At 46.7% G+C, this 25,821-nt stretch overlaps 1 protein-coding gene across 2 annotated transcripts in view; it reads right to left on the reverse strand.

The window, feature by feature from the left end:
- GNPTAB (N-acetylglucosamine-1-phosphate transferase subunits alpha and beta) overlaps positions 1-25,821 on the reverse strand; it is a 625,912-nt gene that overhangs the window by 264,802 nt on the left and 335,289 nt on the right. For both annotated transcript variants that reach the window (XM_069629897.1, XM_069629896.1), the window contains exons 12-13: positions 19,266-19,469; positions 15,922-17,009 (exon numbers count right to left, since the gene is read on the reverse strand). In XM_069629897.1, the coding sequence (XP_069485998.1) occupies positions 15,922-17,009; positions 19,266-19,469 (1,292 nt within the window). The remainder of the gene's footprint in view (positions 1-15,921; positions 17,010-19,265; positions 19,470-25,821) is intronic.

The following is a 25,821-nucleotide window of genomic DNA, read 5'->3' on the forward strand; positions in this document are numbered from 1 at the left end:
ATCAAGTGTGCCAAAGGGGCCAGATAGAGATTGAAGAGCCAGGGTGAGAGGATAGCACTCTGGGGTACATAACATGTGGAGATAGAGGTGGTGGTGAAGAGAAAGGACTCAAGTTGGACCTAGGAGGGTCTGACCAAGAGCAAGGAGGTCAGCCACGCCAGCCCCTGATCTGTGATGCCCAGGATCTCACAGAGAGAACTGATCAGGGTGACGTGATTAACCATGTTGAAGACAGAGGAAAGGTCAAGGAGGAAGACGACTGAATCAATGCTTGAGAGCAGTTCTTTACGGGTGTTCCAGAGAGCAGTTTCCGTGCCTCTGGCTGCTCGGAAGCCAGACTGATGTTCATGGAGACAGCCAACAGATTCAGTTTGAAAAGTAAGCTGGGAGATGGCCAGCTTTTCCAGGAGGTTGCCCGGGAAATACAGGCAGGATCGGCAAAAGGCTTTTTAAGCAGGGGGGTGCACAGGGGAGTGCTTGAGGAGAGAGGGGAAAGATCCAGTGGCAAACAAGTCGGCCCAAGGCCTGAGCAAGGGTGGCAATGTGGTCCTTGATAGTTCTGGAAGAGCGGGGAAGCACCTGTTTGGATGTCACTTTCATAGATCAGACTTGTCTAGAAACATCGTCAGGTGTTGTCAGAGAGAAGGAGTAAAAAGGAAGAGGGGAGGGAGAGGCGGCCACAGGAGACCTGAGAGAGGTAGAGGATGAGGGAGAAGAAAGTGAGGAAAAGATGTCCTGAGTTTTTGTGGTGAAATGATAAGCCAGCGCAGTGCAAAGGACCTGGGAGGGCACAGAGGTGTGGGGGCGTGGGGGGGGGGGTGAAGACTGTAGTATGACTGGACAGCTCTTTGCAGATTTTAAAGAGTTCAGCCATGTTGTTAGATGCCGCAGCGACGTGGGCTTGAATATGGACCCTCTTCATAGAGAGGACAGAGAGTCTGTAATGCCTTTGGAGCAGACAGCAGGTCAGTTTGTCAGAAGATGCACTGGAAGCCCTCCAATTTCTCTCAGCCACATCTCTTGCGTTTCAGGGTGGTGAGGTCGAAGTCATACCAAGGATGTCAAGAGTATTGGAGAAGAAAGATCCATGTTAGAGAGGGCTGTGTCAGCCGGAGGAGTAGGGGAGGGCGTGGGGGCAGAGTGGGCCAAATGACTGAGAAGGAAGGTGGCAGTGCTGCGGGAAAAGAAGTTTCAGCTGGGAGAAGAGTAGAAAGTGGTCAGTCCAAGAGAAGAGGAGTGGCGAGAGGGTAAGAGAAAGGGATGTCTGAGGAGATGAGAACATGGAAGGTGTGACCGGCTGAATGTGTCGGACCAGAGATTAGGATGGAAAGGGACACAGAGTCGCATAGGTTGCGGGATGACCCCAGAGGAGGGATTCAAGACATCCAGGTGGATATTGAGGTCTCAGAGGAAGGGAAGTTTAGAGGTAGAAGCTAGGAGAGAAGAGGAGAGGTCCGCCCATTCTGAGAGTAAGAGGTTGACCTGGCCAGGTGGCCTGTAGATGTTGGCCACAGAAATCAGGAGAGATAGAGACCATGCAGACTAGGCATTCAAATGAGGAGTAGGCCTGTGTGGGAATGACAGAAGCAGGGACCCACTACGGAAAGTTCAGGGCCACTCCACCTCAGGCCGGTTGGTTCTGGGCTCAGAGAGGATCTAGCCCTCAGGGAGGAGAGGGACAAAACCTGTGACAGAGCCATGTCTCAGTGTGAGCGGGGACATCCAGGTCAAGGTCTTCGTGGAGGTGGCAGATGTTAGAGGAGTGTTTGAAAGCGGAGTGAGAGCTTCGAGTAGCAGCGTGGAGCAGGTTGCCACATCTGGAAGACTTCAGGAGTCGGGTAAAGGAGTGCGGTGCAACCAGCGAAAGCGGTTGAGGCGCCCAAGAGTGGGCAGAGGCAGTAGTCGGAGGTGGCGTAGGGTTAGTGAGGAGGAGGCGGTAGGTGCAAGAGAAGCTGCAGAGGAAGGAGGTTGGTAGAGGTGTCTGAGAAGTGTTGAAAGTTGATCAGTCATGGGAAACGCCTATTGAAAAGGAGGAGATTGGACTGCGAGCGCTGCACCAAGACAGTACCATTTAGGAAGACATTGATTATGGTTTTTGTCATGATGCCTACCCCCGGGGAACCAGACCAGGTCCAGCAGCCCCGGGAGCAGGCATCACGTTCCCGGGGAAAGGCCCAGCGACCCCTGTTAGGGGCTACCTGGACACAGTCCTGGCACCTTTGGCGCCAGGCTCATATGAGACTTCAGTCCTGGCGCCATAGGCGCCAGGCTCATAAGGGGAAAACTTACCTGGACTTACCTGATGCAGACCATGCTGCAAGGGATCCAAGCCCTCAAGAGGCCTAGAAGGGACTACTTTACCTAGGGACTCTTTTGCCACTCGGGTGTGGCGGTGGAGGAATACTTACCTGGAACTACTTTGGAGGCTATTTAAACCACGCCCGAAGAGCAGCACACGCTTCGCGTTATTCTGCATCTAGCAGCCTAATGCTCACCGTGCCTGAAGCAGCATCCAGACTTCAGCCATGCCCGCCTCGAACCCGGAGCACCTAGAAACAAGGGAAAGAAGGAGAAAGGTTAGAACCAGAACATTTACCAGCTTCTTACCCGATTCCGGAGCCATCGCATCGTCGAACCAAAGGAAAGTCTTTATTTTTACACACGTCGCATCGCCAGCAGCAGCGCCGCGCTGCACTCACCGTTCCTCGCAGCATCTTCACGTTTCACCGCAGCCTCCTGCATGTTCCCGCCGCATTCCGGCACCTAGTGAGAGATAAAGACAATAAGGTGAGCTAAGGGAACATATAGAGGAATACTGGTTACCTCCCTAAGACCTACCGGATTTACCACCGGGGGAACCAATCCTCTCCTCGGGTCGGCGCAGCTCCCACTTCACCATCGCCGTACCCCGGCCCCTAAGGGGAAACAAAAACACAACAGGGTGAATCAAAAGGACAATCAAGAGGAGCCACCTCCCGCCATAGACTTACCTAATTTTATCGCCGGAGGTATAACTCCTCGACTCTGGTTTTCTCTCAGCACCTGAATAAAGGAGAAGACCACAGATTACGGGATTGGATAGAAGTGATGGTCAGGCATTTGAACTCTTACGAACTGCATACTTACGGCGTCTTGCCGGGAGAGTCAAAATAGCCCTGGAACTCACCAATTCCTTTGACCAGTGGAGCAAATGGTCCATCACGCACCCCTGCGCTCGAAGCAGGATGGAGAGCTCACCCTTTCAAAACATAAGGTGAGACTTTTGAGGGGACATCGGAGGTAGTCAGTGGGGAGAACAGGGGGTGGGCGAATTTACGCTCAACTCCACGGGTGGTTAATTCCCCTTTCTCCATTCACAGAAGTGTACTCCTACCGGCCAGACAAACGACACATCTCGGCCCTACGCATTACGCTGGAGGAGGCCGCAGCAGCCCAGATCAGACCGGCGCCTCTGTGGGAGTCAGGTGAGCGTAACAGAACGCGAAGCCTATCTACAATTTCCCACCCGGGCGTTATGGAGACCTCAGAAACTGACCACCTGGCCCAATTACTAGGGGAAATGAGGGCCTAAGTGCATTCCGCCCGTCAAGAGACCAATACTCTTAGGAGAGAACTGATCTTATCAAAGGAGCAAACTGATGACCTTGCTAGGCAACTATTGCAAAGTCAGGCTGGACAAGCACCCCTACCTGGTTCCGGGGGAAATCCAGCCCCTGTGGTATCAAGTAACCCTGTGCAAATAAACCTACCTGGAAATATTACGTTAGCTCCACCAGAACGCTTTGCAGGAGATCCAAAAAGGTGCGCCGTATTTATGAACCAATGCCGCTTGCACTTTTTATGCAGACCTGGAGCATTCCCAAACGATCAAGCCAAGGTAGCTTTTATATTGTCATATCTCAGCGGCAGTGCAGCCGATTGGTCTATCCTACTGGTTGCTCAGGATGACCCAATGCTCCGGGATTTTCAGGGCTTTCAATCTAGCATGGAAAGACTATTTGCCCGGCACTCTCAAGGACAGGCCCTGGATAACGAACTTTTGTCCCTACGGCAGGGTAACCAGGATCTCCTATCCTACATCGCAACCTTTAATAGGTTGATTGTAGAAACTGGGTGGCCTGAGGAAAAACGGATCACGTTATTTCATCGAGGACTTCGAGGAGAACTAAAAGATGTCTTGGCTTAAGTCGTGAATCCACCTCAAGACTGCGCTGAATATATAGATTTAGTGGTCCAGTTAGATCATAGACTTCAGAACAGAAAAGCAGATCGAACCAGGTTTGAGAACCGGGTGTTGGTCAAAACCCCTGCTAACCCCAAAGGAGCCGATGCTTCAGAACCCATGCAAATCGGAGGCGTTAAAAGACCCTTAACCCAGAAGGAAAGAGAAAGGAGACGGCACATGCAATTGTGCCTTTATTGTGGGACCTCTGGGCATTTTCTAGGGGATTGCCCTGTAAAACTGCCCAAGAAGGCGGTAGGAGCCGCTGATACAAGCCATACGGAGTCAGACTCGGGAAACGACCACGCCCGACAAGCGTAGAGGTCCGCTTGCCGAGCTTGAAGAAGGACACTCAGACCTCGCATTTCATCATGCCAATGGTCCTCATAGATCCTGAGCAACCAATACATATGCATGCCGTAAAAGCATACATCGATAGCGGGCCATAGGGAACTATGTGGACTACGAATTGGCTTCCAGGATGAGTCTGACTCTGCCGTAAAACCACCTCAGATGTAATCACCACAGTCGATGGAACCGTAATCGCCTCTGGGCCTGTAATTAATTCCACCGCAGAGATGACACTAGCGGGTCAGGATGGGCATCGAGAGACTATTGTGTTTGATGTAATCAAAGCCCCACAGTTCCAGGTAATACTGGGGATACCTTGGTTGGAAACACATAATCCTAGTATTGATTGGTGAGAAAAGAGAATAACCTTCCCGGGTTGTGCACAAACCTGTTATACAAAGAAAAACCTGAACGCAGGCCTGGCTACAGTAACCACAGCAGTCATGCAACTACCTCCAGAGTCCAAAGAATTCCAGGACGTCTTCCAAAAGGAACAGGCTAACACCTTACCTCCTCACAGATCGTACGATTGTCAAATCGATCTCATACCCGGTGCACAACCCCCTTGTAGCAGAATCTATGCCCTTACGGAACCTGAGAACCTCCACCTACGACAATATTTAGACCAGTACCTTGCCAATGGTTTTATTCGCCCATCCAAGTCCCCTGTGTCTTCAGCTTTGTTCTTCGTGCCCAAAAAGGAAGGTGACCTTAGAACATGCATAGACTACCGCGCATTGAACCAGATAACGGTAAAAAAACGATACCCATTGCCTCTGATGCCTGAACTGCTAGACCAGGTGAAGGACGCTTGCATTTATACCAAACTAGATCTCTGGGGGGCATGCCATCTGGTACGAGTAAAAGAAGGCGACGAATGGAAGACTGCCTTCTGCACCAAATATGGATTATTCGAATACCAGGTAATGCCTTTCGGGCTGTGCAACGCACCAGCAGCCTTCCAATACTTCATGAATGATGTCCTTCGTGAACTCATTGACGTTTGTGTTGTCGTATATATCGATGACATTCTGGTATACTCCTCTTCGGAATCTGATCATGTGAGACACGTCCGAGCAGTCCTTGAGAAATTGCGCCAGCACAAACTATATGCTAAACTAGAAAAATGCGTTTTCCATGCCACAGAAGTTGAATTCCTTGGGTTTATCCTAACACCGAAGGGAGTCCGAATGGACTCACGAAAAGTAGACGCAATCCTTAAGTGGCCATCACCAAGTTCAGTTAAAGGAGTTCAAAGCATGCTCGGCTTTGCTAATTTCTACCGCAGATTCATCCCGGATTTTTCACATGTTGTACATCCCATCACAGCACTCTTGCGGAAAAATAAACGCTTTATGTGGACTGAAGAAGCCGAAAAGGCCTTCCAAGAACTGAAAGCAAAATTCACGTCTGCACCTGTATTAAAGCATCCGCGCCCTGAACTTCCATACATAGTGGAAACTGATGCATCCAGTCTAGCCATGGTAGCTGTCCGGTCTCAAAGGGACCCTGAAATTGGCCAGCTTCACCCAGTAGCGTTTTGGTCCAGAAAATTCTCGGCACCCGAGTTAAATTATGCAGTTACCGACAAGGAGCTATTAGCCATTAAGTCCGCCTTCAAGGCTTGGCGGCACCATCTTCTCGGTGCCAGGCATACCATCCCTGTGATCACCGATCACCGGAACTTACAATATTTAAAAACAGCCAAGGCTCAATCACGTCAACTCCGATGGGCATTGTTCTTTGCCGAGTTTGATTTCGTAATCACCTACTGTCCAGGTTGTAAGAATGGTAAACCTGACGCTCTATCCCGAATAGGGATGGGAGAGACTGAAGTGAACTCAGAACCAGTACCTATAATTTCCGAACAAAGGATTCTTGGCATGACCACTCTACAAACCCTAGAGGACATTCAGAGTAAAATCCAGCAACTCTTTGATCCTACAGCCTTGCAGGACTGGATAAAGAGAGGCCCGAACTTTTCAGTCAGCAATGACCTACCCTATTACCAAGGGCGCCTGTTTCTGCCACACAAGGAACTACAAGAGCTAGTCATTTCCCGTTATCATGATACCCTGATTGAGGGGAGCCCAGGTATTGCAAAAACCGAAGCAAAAATCAAAAGACAATTTTGGTGGCCCACCTGGTGAAAGGACATTAAGTCATTTGTGATGTCTTGCGGCGTTTGCGCCCAAAACAAAAGTCAGAAGAAAAAGCCAGCTGGACTCTTACAACCATTAGACATTCCGCCTGCACCATGGCACACCTTATCATTGGACTTTATTACTGAGCTACCTCCTTGCAATGGGTTTAACACCATTCTTGTTATTGTGGATCTTTTTTCCAAAAGGGCCCACTTTATTCCTTTAAATGGGCTACCTTCAGCTTCAATCCTAGCCAAGGAATTTCTTGAAAACATTGTTCGTATACATGGATTTCCATCCGTACTGGTCTCTGACCGGGGCAGTAAATTCATTTCTCATTTTTGGAGAAAATGTTGTCAACTGGCACAAATCGACGTGAGGTTATCAACCAGTCACCACCCCCAGACCGATGATGAAACGGAGAGAACTAACCAGACTCTTGAACAATACCTGCGTTGCATGTTGCATCAGACTGAGTAATTGTAACGACATTCTTTGGATCGCTGAATATGCATACAATAATTCAGTTCATTCTGGAACAGGGTAAAGGCCTTTTTATACCCTATACGGGCACCAACCTCGAACCTCAGACCTTGACTCACCCCAACACCTAGAAATGCCTGCAGTGGACCATTTACACTCCACGATTACACAAGCCTTTAAGGAAGCAACAGCACATTTGAAGCAAGCGAAGGAGAAATACAAGAAGGATGCGGATCGGCATAGAAGTGATGCTCCACAATACCAGATAGGAGACCAAGTATGGTTGGCCACAAAACACATACCGCTCAAGGGAACACGGACCTTTAACCCGAGATATTTGGGACCTTACTCTATTAAGGCCATTATCAACCCGGTGGCCGTCAACTTTGATTTACCGGCCAATATGTGGATTCACCCCATCTTTCATGTGTCACTTTTGAAGCCAGTGCAACCAGGGACAAGATTAACCAAGCCGCCCGACCCCATCCTTATAGACGGGGAACCCGAATTGGAGGTTAAAAACATCCTGGACTCCAAGATGGTGAAATCAAAACTTTTTTATTTGATTGACTGGAAAGGTTATGGACCACAGGAAAGGTCTTGGGAATCTAGTGACCACGTACATGCACCTCGGTTGGTGAAAAGATTGCACCGAAATTTCCCGGACAAACCTAAATCACCGGGAAGAACGACTTTAGGAGGGGCCTTGGGGGGGGAGGGGGTTGGGGTGTCATGATGCCTACCCTCGCGGAACCAGACCAGGTCCAGCAGCCCCGGGAGCAGGCATGACGTTCCCGGGGAAAGGCCCAGCGACCCCTGTTAGGGGCCATTTGGACACAGTCCTGGCGCCTTTGGCGCCAGGCTCATATGAGACTTCAGTCCTGGCGCCATAGGCACCAGGCTCATAAGGGGAAAACTTACCTGGACTTACCTGATGCAGACCATGCTGCAAGGGTCCCAAGCCCTCAAGAGCCCTAGAAGGGACTACTTTACCTAGGGACTCTTTTGCCACTATTGTGTGGCAGTGGAGGAATACTTACCTGGAACTACTTTGGAGGCTATTTAAACCACGCCCGAAGAGCAGCACACGCTTCGCGTTATTCTGCATCCAGCAGCGTAACGCTCACCGTGCCCGCAGCAGCATCCAGACTTCAGCCACGCCCGCCTCGAACCCAGAGCACCTAGAAACAAGGGAAAGGAAGAGAAAGGTTAGAACCAGAACATTTACCAGCTTCTTACCTGATTCCAGAGCCATTGCATCGTCGAACCAATGGAAAGACTTTATTTTTACACATGTCGCATCGCCAGCAGCAGCGCCGCGCTGCACTCACCGTTCCTCGCAGAATCTTCACTTTTCACCGCAGCCTCCTGCATGGTCCCGCCGCATTCCGGCACCTAGGGGGAGATAAAGACAATAAGGTGAGCCAAGGGAACATACAGAGGAATACTGGTTACCTCCCTATGACCTACCTGATTTACCACCGGGGGAACCAATCCTCTCCTCGGGTCGGCACAGCTCCCACTGCACCATCGCCGTACCCCGGCCCCTAAGGGGAAACAAAAGCACAACAGGGTGAATCAAAAGGACAATCAAGAGGAGCCATCTCTCGCCATAGACTTACCTAATTTTATCGCCGGAAGTATAACTCCTCGACTCTGGTTTTCTCTCAGCACCTGAATAAAGGAAAAGACCACAGATTACGGGATTGGCTAGGAGTGATGGTCAGGCATTTGAACTCTTACGAACTGCATACTTACGGCGTCTTGCCGGGAGAGTCAAAATAGCCCTGGAACTCACCAATTCCTTCGACCAGTGGAGCAACTGGTCCATCACGCGCCCCTGCGCTCGAAGCAGGATGGAGAGCTCACCCTTTCAAAACATAAGGTGAGACTTTTGAGGGGACATCGGAGGTGGTCAATGGGGAGAACAGGGGGTGGGGGGAATTTACGCTCAACTCCACGGGTGGTTAATTCCCCTTTCTCGATTCACAGAAGTGTACTCCTACCGGCCAGACAAACGACACATCTCGGCCCTAAGCATTACGCTGGAGGAGACCGCAGCAGCCCAGAACAGACCGGCGCCTCTGTGGGAGTCAGGTGAGCGTAACAGTTTTAGAGGAGTGGAAGGAGGCCAAAATGACCTCCACCCGGGTGCCACCGTATATGGGAGAGGAGGAGATATGAGAGAGAGAACAGAGACCATAAAAGGGTCCATAGCTCTGAAGAAGAGGCGACAAAGAGGATGTCGCTGAGAGTCTGTCTGGGGGCCTGAGTTGGAGACTAGGATATCCTTCTTGAACATTTTCCTTCCAAACTTAGTGAGAGGGATAGGATAGGAGCTAGAGTAGCAGTTTGAGAAGATGGGAAGGATTGAGAGCACCACAGCGGGTGCGAGGAGGAAACAAGAGCGCGTGAGGAAGAAACACTGTCCACAGCCGTGCACCACAGAGGGAGGGTTCACACAGAAGGAGGCACACAGGTGGCAGCAAGCAGGTAACACACCAAGGGGGACGATGGAGTAGTGTGGATGGGAGATAGACCGGGGACAAGCACACTTAGAAATGCCTAGATTTGATGTTCTTAAAAAGAGGGGAAAAGGCCTAGATATAACAGTAATGCAAGAAATGCAACTTTCCCGGAGATGGGGAGAAGGCTAAGCAATACAGTTAATTGAGATGCAGGTAGGTGGTGAAAAGAGAAATGCAGGTAATGCGGTGGGTTAGTTAAGTGGGGTGCAGTGATTGCTGCCCCCCTGTATGCACCTCACCTACGCTGTCGGTCACAGCAGGTTGACAGTTGCAGGATTCCTGCTTCTCCGGTTGACACCGGCAGACACCATCTGGAGCTGCTTCAGTAGGAGCTGTCCTTTGCCTCAGGGTCCTTCGCCAATATGGATGCCATGGCAGGGGGCTGCCAAAAGTAGCTGTGTAGTAAGGGCCTGATGTCCAATAGGAGTGTGGTGGGCGAGGAGGGCAAAGGATAACCAGGAAGCGGGGACAAGGGGAGGGGGAGCAGGAGCAAAACGCGTTGCAGCCCCAACAGGGAGAGGCCAACTAAATGTAAAAAAAAGAGCTTCACGGCACAGCAGCCAGCTTACACCAGCCGAAGACCAGGAAAAGAGGGGGGGAATAATATGGGTGTAAAAGACCTGCTCCTACAGAGGAGAGAGAAATGGTGTTCAGGTGACATCGGGAGGAGGGTCATGGACCAAGAAACCAGGTGGAGGACGGAACCTAGAGTTGAATGCTGAAGATTGTGGAAAAGAGTGCAAGCGAGGTATTGGGTCAGAGAGTAAAAACAAGCATGAGAGCGTGGAGTGGTGTTTTGGAATAAGTAATAGTCCAGAGAGGAAGTGGGAGAAAGGAGAGAGTGAGAGTAAAGGGTTATTAGAAAGTGAGATTGGTAGAGAGAGAGAAGAGAGGTAGAGAGAGAGAAGAGAGTGTGGATGCAAATGTGACAGGAGACAGGTGTAGAGGGGTAGAGAATGGGAGGAAGCAGCAGGAGAGAGAGATGAGAGGAGAGTGAGAAAAATCAGAGGGACAGAGAGAGAAGAGGAAATAGGAGGAAGTAATGGGGAGAGGGAGAAGGAAAGAATAGAAGGAGATCGAGAAAGGAACAAAGAAGAGTGGGATGCAGAGCAGAGATGGGAAAGGACAGAGAAAGAGGGAGTAGGTAGAGCAATGAGAGAAAGAGAAAAGACAACTTGAACATCAGAGTAGGACGTTCATGGTAATTCCCGGAGGTAGTAAGATAAGAGACAGTTATGACCTTTAGGTCCTCATTTGAAGCACAGGGGAAAACAGACAGAGGTTAACCATCACTAGTCCTGCCTTACGACCGGCTGGGGAGTAAGAATGCGTAGGTTAGGGAGTCCACAGGAGGTTGAGGAATAGACATGGTACTCCCCTTAACATGGCCTTGCTGCAGTTTATCGTTGGTCATCGAGGATGCATGAAGTCTATAGTGGACTGTGAGTGTGACAACTTAACAAGGCATAGAAAGTTAACTATGATTAAATCCCATGTAACATGTTTGTGATACCTTCAACTCCCAGAGCAGGGAGGACGTGCGTGCGCATGTGAATCTAAGCATCTACAAGCAACAGAAAGACTACTATTGGAAGGTAATGTTTGCGTTCTGAGGCTTGTGGATCTGCATAGAATCACTTGCTTTGCATAGACTAGCTATCACTACCCAATGAAGGTGGTGGGTTAATTGAAGGAACAGAAACAAATATATTAACACTGCTTGTCCCACTTGTGAATCATTTCTAGGTAGTGTGTCAACACAATGTTGTGTGTAAATGTGTACCGAACTCCATGAAGCTGCTTTACAGATAGCCTCCAGTGACACGTTCCCAATGAAAGTCAAAGTAGCTCCTGTGCGGCACTGGGAAAAACTGCATCTTCTTCACAACTCCTCAGGTACTGTGGGACTTGCGGCAGTACATACCTGAAGTCGTTCTGTCGTTGCTTTACTGCTGGAGTGCTGATTCCGGTGTGTGGGTGTTCGCCCATACCGTTCACCCAGGCCTAACAGTTGTGCGCTCATAGGGAGCTGTTCTCAAGGTCCCTGAAACCTTTTCAACACTCAAAAGCCCTTTACTTACTTGTAATTGAAGAATCCTTTGGAACTTTGCCTTTTCTGCTGTGTCTTACTTGCTTTGCCTCCAATCTGACTTTGAACATCTCATACCTACATTTGGATGGACTGCTAAAGCCTCAAGGCCTTGGAAAATACAAGTCAGGGCCACGGGAGTTAAAAACAGGGGAAAACAACTCAACTTGTCTCTCGCCTTGCAGGAGTGGAAGGAGGCTGACGGAGCGAACTCGGACTGGTACGAGGCCAGTTCCCCATATCGGTGGGCATATTAGAAGGAAACGAAAAACACACCGAAGTGCCCCATACCTGGTTTGCAGACCGAATGCTCAGCGGATGAAGGCTCCTGAGTAAAAGGAGATTCCAGTGTGAAAACAGGCACCGGACGTTTTGTTTGTTTAAGTAATTCCAAGCCCGAGGCTAGCAAGGAACGACTGCATCCTGGAGAGCCATCAGCAAGCCGGGGAAAGGTTATGAAACAAGCGCTGGAGTAGAAGGCAGGTGGAGAAAACGCTCTAATCCAGTACGAAGTACGTTCGGCTTCGAGGAGGTTTTCCATATATATTATTATTAAGGTGCGAATTGCATTTTTTTTTTAAGGAAAGGCTTTATGGACTGCATTTAAGTTGAAACCCGGCTGGCTCTGGTTTGCCCTTGATGAACTTTATTGAAGAACGTTTAAAATCATGGAGAAAGTCCTATGTTACTGATTATGCCTTATGAAATATAAGTGACATATTTAACTGAGCGTCGTGATAACTGCTGGCATTAAATATCTGTTACCACTCCTTTCTGTCTCTGGCTCACTACTTAACAGTGTGTTACACAGCACCCTCCGTGCCGTAACACAGGGGTGTCATAGTGACCCCCAAACACAGACTCCGTACCCTGGGACTGACTACCGTCTCCCAGGGCATGTAAAGTCACCATTGGCTTTACTAGTCCTAAATTGTGAACAGAACCAGTACAAACCATCATATTGTGGGCGTACTGGTAGGGGCAATTCGATTGCCCCTGGGTCTGTTCAAGGGGGCACTGTCCAGTCCCCCCGAGCGAGTTTTGACTGGTGGCAGTGGATACTACTTTTTATATTCAACCGCAAACATATTCCTATGGGATTTCCCCATTGTTCGAGGCTAATACTTTTTAACATAGCCTCAAACATACCGCTGGTTTATTTATTTAATATTAATTCACCGGTTGGTATTTTTTGCCAGAACTCGGTTCCAAAATGGCGTTTGTGTTCGCTTCTGTGACTCCAACCCAAGTCGAGCCCTTTGTTCCACTTTTTGGTGGGCTTCTCCATAGAAACCTCCAAAAGTGGTGCTACTCTGTCTGGGTACCAAAGGGTGTGTGGGAGGGGGTTTAGGCACCCTGGACTGAGTTGCCTCAGCAAGTCGCACTCTTGTGTGATTGGCCCAGTGGTGAGCCGCCCGGCTCACCACTTCGCATGTTTGAGTGACAGCTAGGACTGATGAATGGGGGTGTTCTGCATAAAAGCAGGGCTTTGGGGACTGGGACTTCAGGCTTCGCCACAGGACCAAAGAATCCGAAGAGGGAGAAGCTGAGCCGACCTGCAACGACACCACCACTTCTTCCAACGACAGAGGCGATCTTCATCCCGAAGAGTCTTCTTCCTTTGACTGGTGGGGATAACCAGTTTCCCCGCCTTTTCGCCTTCCCGGATCATCTCGTGGCCACCTTGCCTGTGCCAAGCACCCCGGCAACCGGGATACCATGTTTTTCCACTACCGCGAATAAAAGGGTAGTCCCTTTTTACCGGAGAACTCCGCGGCTGGTTTCTTCCCTGGCAGTGCAACGACCTTCAGCTTTCCTCCACGTCGAGACCATCTCTTCCTCTGGACGACGCCGCGACTTGCACCCGCTGCCAGGAACAACTGCCCCCGCTGGAGGATTCTCTCCACTTTCAAGGTACTGCGTCCACCTGGCCTCCCTCGCAACGGTCTGTGAGGGGTGTCTCTTAAATCCTCAATTTACCATTTGGGTTGGCCCTAGGCTGGCTAACTGAACTTTTCTGAGCTGAACTGATTCCTTTTTAAACTCTCTGCAAGACTCTCCAAGCCTTTTAAACTGTGTGATCTTGGGCGCATTGGTGTTCTACTCTCTCCAAGAGGGAGCCTGGCTTCTGAACTTTTTTCTCACAAGTAGACTTTGACTTTCCTGCCTTGCTGAGTGCTTCTAAAGTATTGTGTTGTGTGCCGTTTCTAATTTCTGCCTTTTCCCTCCCTTTTTCTTAACTTATTGGAGTGCCATCTTTAGTTAAGCGCTCACCTCTGTCTGGAAATAAGTGGTGTTAACTAAGACTTGTCTAATAAGGAATAAGGGATGTATATATATTAATAGTGACTGTTTTTGAACTTGCTTACAATAATAGTGCTAGAGTGTTTTTAAGTGTGTCTTTAAATAAATAATTATATACTTGATACCAACGCTCTGGTCAGTGTTTGCTTGTGCTACTGTATTTTGGTACCTATCCTGTATACTCTATATACTGTCTAACTCTTCTTGAGAGAAGTCTGGCTGCTCAGCCACAGCTACCAGGTAAATTTGGGTGGTACACACTGCTACCAATTGGGTTTACTGCCAACACCTAGTCTTAAGCCTTTTGCAGTGGTCCCCAAGGAACTGCACAGGTTTCTGCCTAACAAACTGTGTTCATTAATTGTATAATTCTTTACTTGCGGTTTACTCACCTGAAGTACTATTGTGTTGATTATTTAAAATAGTACTTACCTGAATAACTTTACCATGTGTATATAAAATAAATATCTATTTTACTATAACTACAAGCGTGTAAGAGTTTCTTTGGGCCTATGTATTTACAGAGTTCATTGTACTTACCTATAGCTCATATCTCCCCCTCCTAAGATAAGATACGCCTGGCTGCTCTGCCATATTACCAAAGCCTTGCGCAGTACAGACTTATACTAGAAGTTGGGTCCTGCATACTAAGGTATAGTTTTATAAAGTCTTCCCCAAGGTAGACTTTAGGAAAACTCCCCTGAGAAGGAGACCTTAAAATGTCTTGAAGGCCATTTTGAAGAGAGAACGGAGAAGCGTGTATATGTTAAAGCTCCCATACTGCCTTGTTTTTAGAACGTCGGTCATGCCACAAATACGAGTCACTTTCAAACAGAAGGTCTATGGCACTTCTCTGTGCTTTTGGTGTAAGCTAAGAAGAAAGAAGTGATGGCATGGTTTGGAATTTCTGGGAGACATTCAACTTCTGTTTCAAGGCTAGAAGAGCCAAGTCAGCTTGACACCAGGTACTTCGTTTCACTCCAGACCAACTGGTGTCATACACGCATACCTATGTTACATTAACAGTGTTTTGGAATGTGTAAAGGGGCCTTGGGACACATCTAAAACCCATTTAAAGGACAATGGGCAAAGGTTTCTAGTTTGCATCTCATGTGTAAGTCAGATTTCTGGAATGCTAGGCACTATTCTTTTCAACAGCAAGCTCCAGATTACTGGCTGATGTCCGATATCCAGGCACTACTTGATACTCCTGCTCATGAAATATGCATATCAATTGAAGATTTGATAACAGCAATGGCTCGTGTCGCTGTGATTAAGTGGTCAAATGTGGTGGTCCGAAACGGCACTGCTACCAGAAAGCCTGTAGCTTGGCTGCGTGTCCACACATTAATTGCTGCGCAACCATTACTGGAAACACCCAGTTTCCTTCACATTTGAAGATTAAACATCAAGCGCTATAAAAAAAAGGTCTGGGAGCCCCTCTACTGAGAAGCAACACAGCCAAATAACCTGTTCCATGGGTAGGTTCCACTCGGGTGGGTCTACAACCACTGTACCTTTGACATATTTCTCCTCGGTGAAGCGTACAGTGAGCTTAAACGTGGCTGTAGGTCCTCCTGAGTGAAGGAAATTCTATAGAAAAGGTTATCTGGCCCATGTTCATCCTAAGTAGAGACGCTCCTACACACTTGCTTAAACATCAATAGCATTGCATCACACTTGGGCTGACGGAGGAAAAAGACTGCGCTGCGGTGATCTGCTCTGCCCAGAAAGGAGAAGCTGTGGGTGAGGACATGCAATTGAACATTCTACATTGGAGAACCTCAATTACATACTCACATCGAGGAGGTCCTGGAAATACTTCTGCTTTTCCCAAGGCAAAAATCCTCGGTAATCTCCACCATAATACTGTAATCTTCTACCTGCTACCAAATTATTTTGTTCAACTGCATTGTCTCTTTTTTCTCTGGAGAGCACAGTTTCTTCTGGTGCAATCACACCCAGGTGCCTCTCTTGGGGTTCCAGTTTATTGCTATCTTTTTCCATTCTTCCCACAGACGGTATAACTTTCTTTTGAGCACTGTCTTTCAGCTCACTTTCCTTGTTCATCGGTGCTGCTTCACCAGACTTCGATGAAACAGGTGTCGCCTGCACCGCTACCAAAGGGTCTGCTTTGCCTTCCATCAAGCCTTTATAAGGCTTCTGCCAATTCCTGTGGATGTTTTTCGGACTGTCTTCCACTTTGGCTTGGAAAGGTTTGCCACCAATGCCATGGATCCTCTGCACAGCGGGCTCGGTTCTCCATTGAGTAACGTTTTGGAAAGGTCGGAGGAGAGCTGCTTCCGACAGCTGGTAGCCTTTGAGCGTAATGTCCCCAACTTCCAGTTCGGCCTGCAGGGATTCCAGGGCAAGCTGGATCTCTCGAGGAAGGACTGATGCATCGGTCAAGGAGATGCTTACGTTTTCAAAATCACCCACTGTGCTACTGAGAGACTGTTTCCTGTATCTGGGGAACCGCCTTTCTTCAGGAATGTCTTCAAACAGGACTTCTGCTTCGGGTGCTGCCGATGTTGGCTTTATGACGTCTACTTCCAGCTTCGGGCTAGTCGTCCCGTTCAGCTTGGGCTCTTCCCTTGTATCCACTGCAACAGTTATCTGCATTTTAAACTCCACGTCGTTTTTGTTTTGCAAGGTAAGGTTGAACTGAATCACTGTGCTGTTCATTCCCGTATGCAAGATCAGATGGATTGTTTTCCATTTATTGGCAATCGAAGAGTGCCGTACAATCGGGTTATCACTGTATGCACCTTCCACAGCTCGCTTCGCTACTTCGGCAAAGCTGAAATAGGGCAGCGATTCGCCTTTGGGTAGAATGTAGTGGGTCTGGTTTACTTGAAGGGTCACCTTGTACATCTCACTGAAGTGATCTACAAAACAAACAAAAAACATATCACTCAATATTTAAAACAAGAACTTGCTGCGCAACTTCTACAGCCCATAACATGATGCTGATCTACAAGGACAGTTCCTCAGGGTAAAGATCACATTGCATCCAGTTCCCCTTTCCTTCTGGGAACACATATTAGCGCTTTGGTGAGGAATTGAAGTGCTGATGAGTAAGCATGCTTTTAATTCAGGCGGATACCGCATAAAAAGACTTGCAGTAAAAGAAAAGTACAAACATCTTCCCATTCACTAACCAATTAGTAGTTTCCTTCTCTGTAGTTCACTTTAATTGCTAATAATATACTCTTTAAAATGTACTTATGTACAAGTGTTATGCATCCAATTTCTCTGCACGAAAGATACTCTGTAAACCATTGCACAAGGGGCGTGCGTCTTCTACTTCCAAGATGCTATGGACTTCAATTTGGGGCGGATGGAGTCACAGTGTCTTGGGATTGAATTATGACACATTCATTTATGTTATAAACTCTTTGTACTTCTCAGCCACCACCATAGTAGTAGTAGAACAAAGCTGAGGCTGGTTCGGAGAGTGGCATACTCTGCTGCTGACCAGGGTATCCTAGGGCAAAAGGAGAGAAAGATTAAATGCGCATGAAAGATCTGTATAGCCATGAAAGGGGTACTGATGGAGCGTGCCATAGCTTGAACGTCTGCAGAACAATCAAAGCCTAGCATTCAGGGTAAAGCTTTGCTCCTGAAGTTTATACAAGGAAATGTAGATCTGCATTTTATATCTTTTTAGCAAAGATGTCGTTATGGGTTTCCTTTCTAAGTAGTATTTGGACTTTTGGTCCTTTGAGCGTCTTGGGTACTTTTGTTTTTCAACTTTCGAGATGCATTTGTTAAGAAATAGTCTGATGGCTATACAGCTCTTTAGACATAACATGTTAAGTTTTGATTTAGTCTAAGATATCAGATTAGGAACTAACATGCATATTTAAGTACTTAAAACCAAAGTACCAAATGAAGAAAAACTGGAAATGTATACTTCTATGTCTTGTAACAATTCAACTAGAAGTGTGACGTTATGAACAATGTGAATATCATTTGTATTTAGTATGTGGAGTTGCAAATAATTCTTTGATCAAGTTGAGCTGGAGTAATAATATGGTGGGGAAATAAAGACATACCATGTGCAATGGTAGAGACCCAAGCGTGGCCCAAGGATGTGAACAGGAGGCCACTGGTCAGCCGGCAGCTGGAGAGTCTTTTCCCTGATTCCGGCCCGTGCTGACCCAGGCTGAGACTGTGTAGTGAGGGCATGGATGACACCCTGCAAAGGAGACCAGCATCACCCTTCTTTATCTATCACCAGGCACTCATCTAGCGAGAGGAGATGGAGACCGTCTACTGGCACAAGCAATACAAGGCTGTCTCTTGAATGAGTGTGCCCGGCCACTTAACCCTGTAAACCGATAGCACAAGTTACAACTGTGTAAAAAGGTGGCTCTTGTATGCGTACCCTTCATTAAGATTGGATATTGGACATGCTGACATTAAAGAATCATTTTTTTTACAACATAAAAATACTCTGTTTTCCATATGATGCATGATTTAGAAATGGAAGGCTTTGCACATTTTTACTAACTGTGTTACTATTGTCAACTAAGCAGCTCATTTTGATGTTATTGGAAACAATGTTGAAGGGTTCAAAATGATGCTTGCGCTTATTTGTAATCTATCGAGGACCAGCTCTTATAAGTGGACTGGAAATTGTGGGCATCTGGAGTGGACTAACCCAAAGACATGCCCCTATAAAAAGAAATAAATGTATTTCTTGTATGATTCGTTATTGTTATCGAGCATCTATATAGCGTCCTATATATCATTCGTATGATCTCAAAGTGCTTGTGGGTTGAACGCCCTGGGGGACTGTAGTGCAGGTCAGCCGAGAGAGTAGGGTAGTATAGAGTGCTTGGGGGCACTCAATATGTGTGCAGCAAGTGTGATTGCTTGATGGTAGCTGCATCCTAACGTTAGGTGGGGTGATAGTGAAAGATTGAATGTGTGCAGTCAAGTGTTTGGTCTCCGAGACTGCATTCTGGCGGCATTAGGCCTGTGTAGGACGTTTATGTATCCAGCTCGATAAATAAGAAATATATTGCAGAAGTCAAGTCACAAAAGCAGACAGAAAGACAACCATCTTTTAGAAACAGATTAAAAAGCAGAACATGATTTTCTACGAAGCATTTAATAAGTAAACAATAATTGAATACCTGGTCCACAATCACCAGCATCGAAACCGCAGGCAAGGACATTGCAAGCCTGATCACAGAACTTATCTGCTAGCCAAGAATTTGCACACCCAGCATTGCAGTAGGAAACGCCACTTATGCCCAGACCAAACTGCCATGCCTGGCCAAGTCCTGCGCCTCCCCCTCCAGCAGCGCCCGGAACAAAGCGACCACCGCCAGCATTTCCTACAGTAAAAGAAATGTGGTGACACATTAGGCAGGCTGACTCGTTAATCTACTGTATGCCAATACATTAAGACTAGAGCTTCTCTTTCTTTGTGGCTACTTGATTTGTGTATGTTAAAACAAAGGTCAACAAAGCATTCAATCTTACAATATATTCCTTCTGTTGCAGACAAAAAGATGAGGTTTGCCAGATAAGGAACATGAAGGAATAGTTACTTACCTGTAAATCCAGTTAGTCGTCCCGGGTGTCCTCCTTTTGCGACGTCAAGAGAAGAAAGTCATTAAAAATGATAGAAGTATGTAACCTTAATGTATTTTTATACATATACTTTATACAGTGAAAAGGACAGAAAGGACATTGTGCTTAAGATGCCCTTATAAAAGCCTGTCTTTAAAAAAAAAAAAAGAAAGAAAAAGAAATAGTAATTAGCCAGTTATGGTAAACTATACAACCATGATTCGTGCCAGAATCATGCACTGCTCCTACTGACACAGGTCATCACAGATGACATAGCGTTGAAGGTTAACATGCCTGCAAAAGCAGCTCGCTAACGGCCGAGCCGCACCTCTGATCTCACCATCTTGGTTTTCCCTCCCTAGCTCTGGCGTCTCAGAACCCTGGGACTTCCACACTAGACGGTTAGAAAATAATGTCTTTGTGCTGCTTTCAACCCATAAGCTTCTAAGAAACACCATTTGTTCTGCTTTTGTTTAGAGTCCTGTCCTAACTTTTTGAAGGGGAGTATTCCTTTACTTTTTGCTCATTCTTATGGGGAAACTGATCAGTCCTCCACAAGACTATCAGTACTGAATGAATGTCTTGCATTATTACAATTGAACACATCACCTTAGAGTGAAGTGTGGTTCGATACTTTGTATCCTTATAACGGATTCTGTGATGGCTTGTTGGTTACTTTTACAATGCGTTGAGGATGAGCTGGCAGCTGTGTTTTCTACTTCTTACTCATGCACTTTTCACTTTCTGCAAAGGGCTATTAAAGGTGGATAGCACCATAAGATGGCCGTGCAACAATATGTTTGCTTGTACTTTGGGCATGTTTTTTGGCATTCTTCTACCTTCTCTGGTCAGGAAATTCCATATATGAATGCCCTTTCCTGGGGAAAGCTGTTGCTTTCGCGGGCAACGAGCCCGTTTGTGGGTAAGCCCAGATGTGGGGTCTGGGATTGTCGGGTCTCAGTACACATCCTGGTCCCTGAATATCTGTTGCTGGGCAGATGTTGTGGCCAGTGGCTATCCATGATTGGATAGCCCCTGCCTGTTAGAATGGTGCAGAACCTTCCCATTGTTGGACTTGGGCGAGCTTCCAGCCCAGTTTGTGGTTAATAGGAGGGCTCCTGCAGCCATTCCACAGATCATTGTTGGCGCCAAGTCCTTGACGAAGAAAAGCCGCCAGTTGACGACCGGAGGACGACCTCTGCAACTAACCAGCACCGACTGCAGTGAAGTTTTTCTGAAACTTCTGCCTGATCAAGATGATCTTCATTGGTGCTTTGACCCCTGCACCCGTGGGAACAATCAATCTCGACCCTTGTTCAAAAGACTTCAAAGCTTCTAAGCCTTCATAAGAGACCACAGAGCAACTGGTTGACTGACCAGCTCTCTCCGAAGTTACCTTGCTGCAACAGTTGCAGTCTGATGCATCCTTGGAGCTTGGAGGATCTTCAACTTGTTTAACAAGACGCCTGCTCCTCCATTTCCAACCTTCTTGCATCAAAAGAAACTGTTCTGGGCATCCTTCTTTGTTAGTCCACTGAAAATCGCCTATCGCTGCCGGCCCGTGGAGACTCCTGTTGCAATCCGTCTTGTACCCATCCGAGAGGTGTCCTGTGGCCATCTGCACAGCAGAAGTCTTCATATTTCCCATGCTTTGGTGTTCTCCTCGAATCTATCTGGCCCCCATTTCTTAGTAAAGCGACCGACAAACTAAATCCTGCACCAAAAAGTGACCACTGCACCCGCAACCCACGGGACTTCCTTGACTGAACCAAGCACAGAAGATTGTGTCCCCAATGAATTCAAGAACAGCAGCAGTGGTCTCTGGAAAAAAAGACAGGGGGGTTAGTTACCAAATCTTTTTCTGTTCCCCCTGCTCTCCATAGGGAAACATGGGTGCCAAGTCCTGTGCCTAAATCACTCTTTTGCGACTTTGATCGGTGGAGGCCTGGCCACTGGATCTTTTACTAGAACTATCCTAGTGTATGGAATTGAGTGAATTACTTACCTTAACTTTACCTAACATTTTGACTCTTTATCATAACCACTGGCATTGCCAATCTCTTAATAAAGCTACTTGTGAAGATACTCTGTTGTGTACTAACATACAGAATGCCCTCAAAGACAAAATTACCTTGCTCCAAAGCAAAATAGAAACCAAGAAAACTTATTTCTAACGCTGAGCCCTTGCAGAATCGAACATCCTCGCCCATGATCACACAGCCTTAATTTTAACTTCACTCCCCTTTCAATTAAAGAGGTTGAAACCATCATTCTTCAGCTCAAACCGTCAAATTGTTAGGGCGACACATGCCCCGCTCCCCTTATCAAAGAGGCCGCGAAGGAACTGGCCCCTTTCATTACCTCTATCATTAACCCTTCCTTCAAATCTAGCATAGTACCCAACAATCTTAAAGATGCGTGGGAACTTCCACTATTAAAATAACCCATGGATCCCAGTAACTCATCAAACTACGGACCCATCACGACGGTCCATTCCTGCTTAAAATCTTGGCCAGAGAGGCTTATCTGCAGATACAGCAATACTTGGAAGTTAACTTGTTAGGCCTTAGACAATCAGGATTTAGACCCAGATATGGAACTGAAACTGTGCTGATCGACCTTAAGACCCAAATCCAGACCATGAAAGTTAAGGGAAAATTGGCCCTACTTCTTTTACTCAACCTATCAGCGGCATTTGATCTCGTGAACAATAAAATCATATGTAAACACCTTTCATCTGCTGCACACTTCTCCAACCAAGCAAACGCATGGATCGAGCCATTCTTCACAATAGATCCATGAGGGTCTTTGCAACCCCAGCCTCTGCAGAACCAACACCAGTCACCTGCGGAGTCCCTCAGCGATCTTGTGTGTCTCCAACTCTCTACAATGTGTTCACCAAGGCAATTTTTTATGAACTCGACTATCTGGGTGTCATTTATACAAATTATGCTGATGACACCCAGAAACTGATCCCCATCACGGGTGACCACACTGTGGATAGTAATGACATTTACCTCACTATACAAGCCTGGATGGCGAAGCACAGGCCCTGTCTTAATGACGATAAGACAGGGCTGCTTCTCCTGGGCTCACCAACCAAATTAAACAAACTGGACGTGCTAGTCACTTCCTTCAATATAGACGGCAACATAATTAAAGTATCCAAGATTGTCAAAACCTTAGGAATCTAAATCGATTCCACCTTAACAAGACAAACCAACACCATGGCTTCCGCTTCTGCTTACACGTGCAAACTCATTAATGCCTGCCGTCCCTACCTGACAACAGCCAACTGCATCACAATAGCAAGAGCACTTGCCCTCTCCAAGCTCGACTATTGTAACGCGCTCATCTTGGTTACCTCACAACAAAACCTTAATAAAATGCAAATTATGCAAAATATTGCCGTCAGAGCAGCCTTGCATATCCTGAGAAATCAACACATCTCTGAAACTAGACGCTCATTAAAATGGCTTAACATTAACCAAAGAATTGCCTTCAAAACATTGTCCCTTACGCATAAGTGCTCATCCGACCAGGCTCCCGCCTACTTGTCCCACACTATCTCCCAGCACCCCCTCTACCCCCCACACAGGCCACTAGTACTGCCCAGATGCACTGTGTCAACATCCCACGCTTTAAGCAACAACAAGCAGGTGGGGTTAGCTTCCCAGTACTTGCTGCAAAGAAATGGAACACCCTCCCTCTATATCTAAGAGAGGAACCTTCCTACCCCCTCTTCCGGAAAAAGGTCAAAGTAGGGCTCCATGAGCAAGACTTCATGTCGGTCACATAATAAAGACCTGCCTTGTATATATGTATGTAATTTCTGTACACAGTAAATTCTTATCTGCTTTATACATATAACATTGTATTTTACTAGGATCCTATGCATCATTGGCTGTACCATTTGTTATTATTCTTTGCTGTAACTTGCAAGCATTGCGCCCAGATGCCCCTGGGCTTGGTGCGCTTTACAAATAAATAAAATAAACTAAAAAGAAAAAAAAAAGAATAACTTTGGAACTGGTGATTTCTGGGCACAAGACCGCACACCATGTTAGGGTTGAACCTAATAAAAGCTTGGGAAGCTGTTCCTGGTTATTCCAAGCTGTATTTTTCCTATTTCTAATGCATCCGAGTACTGGAGAGTGATTGTATAGATCTGGTTTAGTAATATTGGTATGTCAACATTTGACTAGACGTCTTTACTTGCATAGTGCGCATTCTAAAGCCCTAATACAGAATTGTAAATGCATACTTACTTACTTGTCTAACTGGAATTATAGGAGCCGTTCTGGATGGACTCACTGTAGCCCTAGACCACTCTCACAACCCTCTTTCCGCTGCGACTAAACCTTGCGGCTCTGCTACTGATTGGTTTTGGCTACAATCTCAGTGCCCCCCTGTTCACTATAATGGGGTTTGTTTTGGGAATCCATCTTAATGTGCAGAGCGTATAAAGTCCTCAATACGACAGGGCATCTTTGCTTGAGCAGTACGTTTTAAACCAATCTATTCCCCAGACAGGAATAACTGGTCCCTCATGCATTCTCTATTCACAGACCCGCTCACCCCAGGCCCAAGAATCCTCTATGTGTCCTTACACCGCCCTCTCAACTACTAGAACACAATACAGTAGCTTCAAGCAGTAGCGGCTCACCTTTTCATTTGAATTATCACTGGGAAAAGACATGGAATGCACAGAAACAGTAGTTGCTTCCTGTATAAGTGCCTTGCACGTGAACAATAAATAAATAGAGTTTAATCAGAATTATAGCTAATGGAAAGTTATGCATGAGCCAAGCCATAGCACCATGATATGCCGAGCCACAGGGAGACGGACACAGCATAGAAGTCTATATCAGAGGGGTACAACCCCACCTCCCCCCGCCTATCGCAGTAGAACACACTGTTAGGGGAGTTTTCCTTAAGTCCTACCGGTAGTAATACTTTAGTAAGCTATCCCAGTGATTTGCAGAACCCCAACTCTTAAGTTTCAGTCTGTACTAGCTCAGGCCCTTGGTAGTGTGGCAGAGCAGTCAGGCTCATCTTAAGAGGAATATGTGCGCTGTAGGCAAGTACTCTGAATCTTAGTTGACAGGCACAGCAAAGAAGCACTTACACGTATACTTATATAAAAGATATATATTTATTATATTTACACCAGAATCACTTTAAATACTTCAGACGTTTACGGTAGAACACTTAGAAATACTAGATAATACACTTCAAAGGGCACTTTCACTTTTCTGTTTGCTTGCGGTTACATTTGTAGCAACGTTAGAAAGGGAAAGGACAAGGTTATCGTATTATCGGTTATAGTACACTTGTGTGGTTTTCAATGGGTCATAAGGTAATGCATTTACTCTGCAAACACATATAGAAAAGTCACTTAAAGGGAGAAAAATAAGTGGTTAGTGCAACATGAGCCTAGTTCAAGGTTCTAGAGACGGTTTCTGCACCTGGCAAAGTCCAAAAACGCAACCCTCGCTAAAGGCAGTTTTGAGAGGGCTTGACGTCTTGGCTAACAGCAAATAATGCTAGAGTTCCTGCAGATTTCTTTCCAGTGTCTAAAGTTATTGAAGCAGCAAGTTAGCAACTAACCAAGGAGACCTAAAAACGGACTCAAGAAGAGGACACAAGCAGCGGCTTGGGTCAGAGGTAACAGGGGGGTTGCCCTGCATACCTCTATGTGCACTCCAACGCTCTAGAGCGACTTCTTGGAATCAGGTAAACAATACCTTTTTCCCCCCACAGTACCTTTAGTTTGAAGGAAGTGAACTGGAGAACTCCCAGCCCTTTAAAACGGGTCAGCAATACATTTGAGAGCAATGGAGAAGCAGAGGTTACTCAAACATCAATAAACGAAACTACTCAGGAAGTTGGCAAAAAGATAACGGCTTTAATATCAATTATCTAAAACAGGGAGTACAACGAACGTCATCAGACGTATCATAATAAGGTCTCTCAACGAACTTCATGAAAAGCACACCTTTATACTAAAATCCCATCATAGGTGATGTACAACCTGCGTATTACTAACGTTATCCTACGTGGAAAACTACAAAAACCTACTGAAGAGAGTGATAGGGTCTAGGCGAACATCCA

This window comes from Ambystoma mexicanum, chromosome 12 (genome assembly GCF_040938575.1).
Source record: "Ambystoma mexicanum isolate Mex_15411 chromosome 12, UKY_AmexF1_1, whole genome shotgun sequence".
NCBI classification, from domain to species: domain Eukaryota; kingdom Metazoa; phylum Chordata; class Amphibia; order Caudata; family Ambystomatidae; genus Ambystoma; species Ambystoma mexicanum.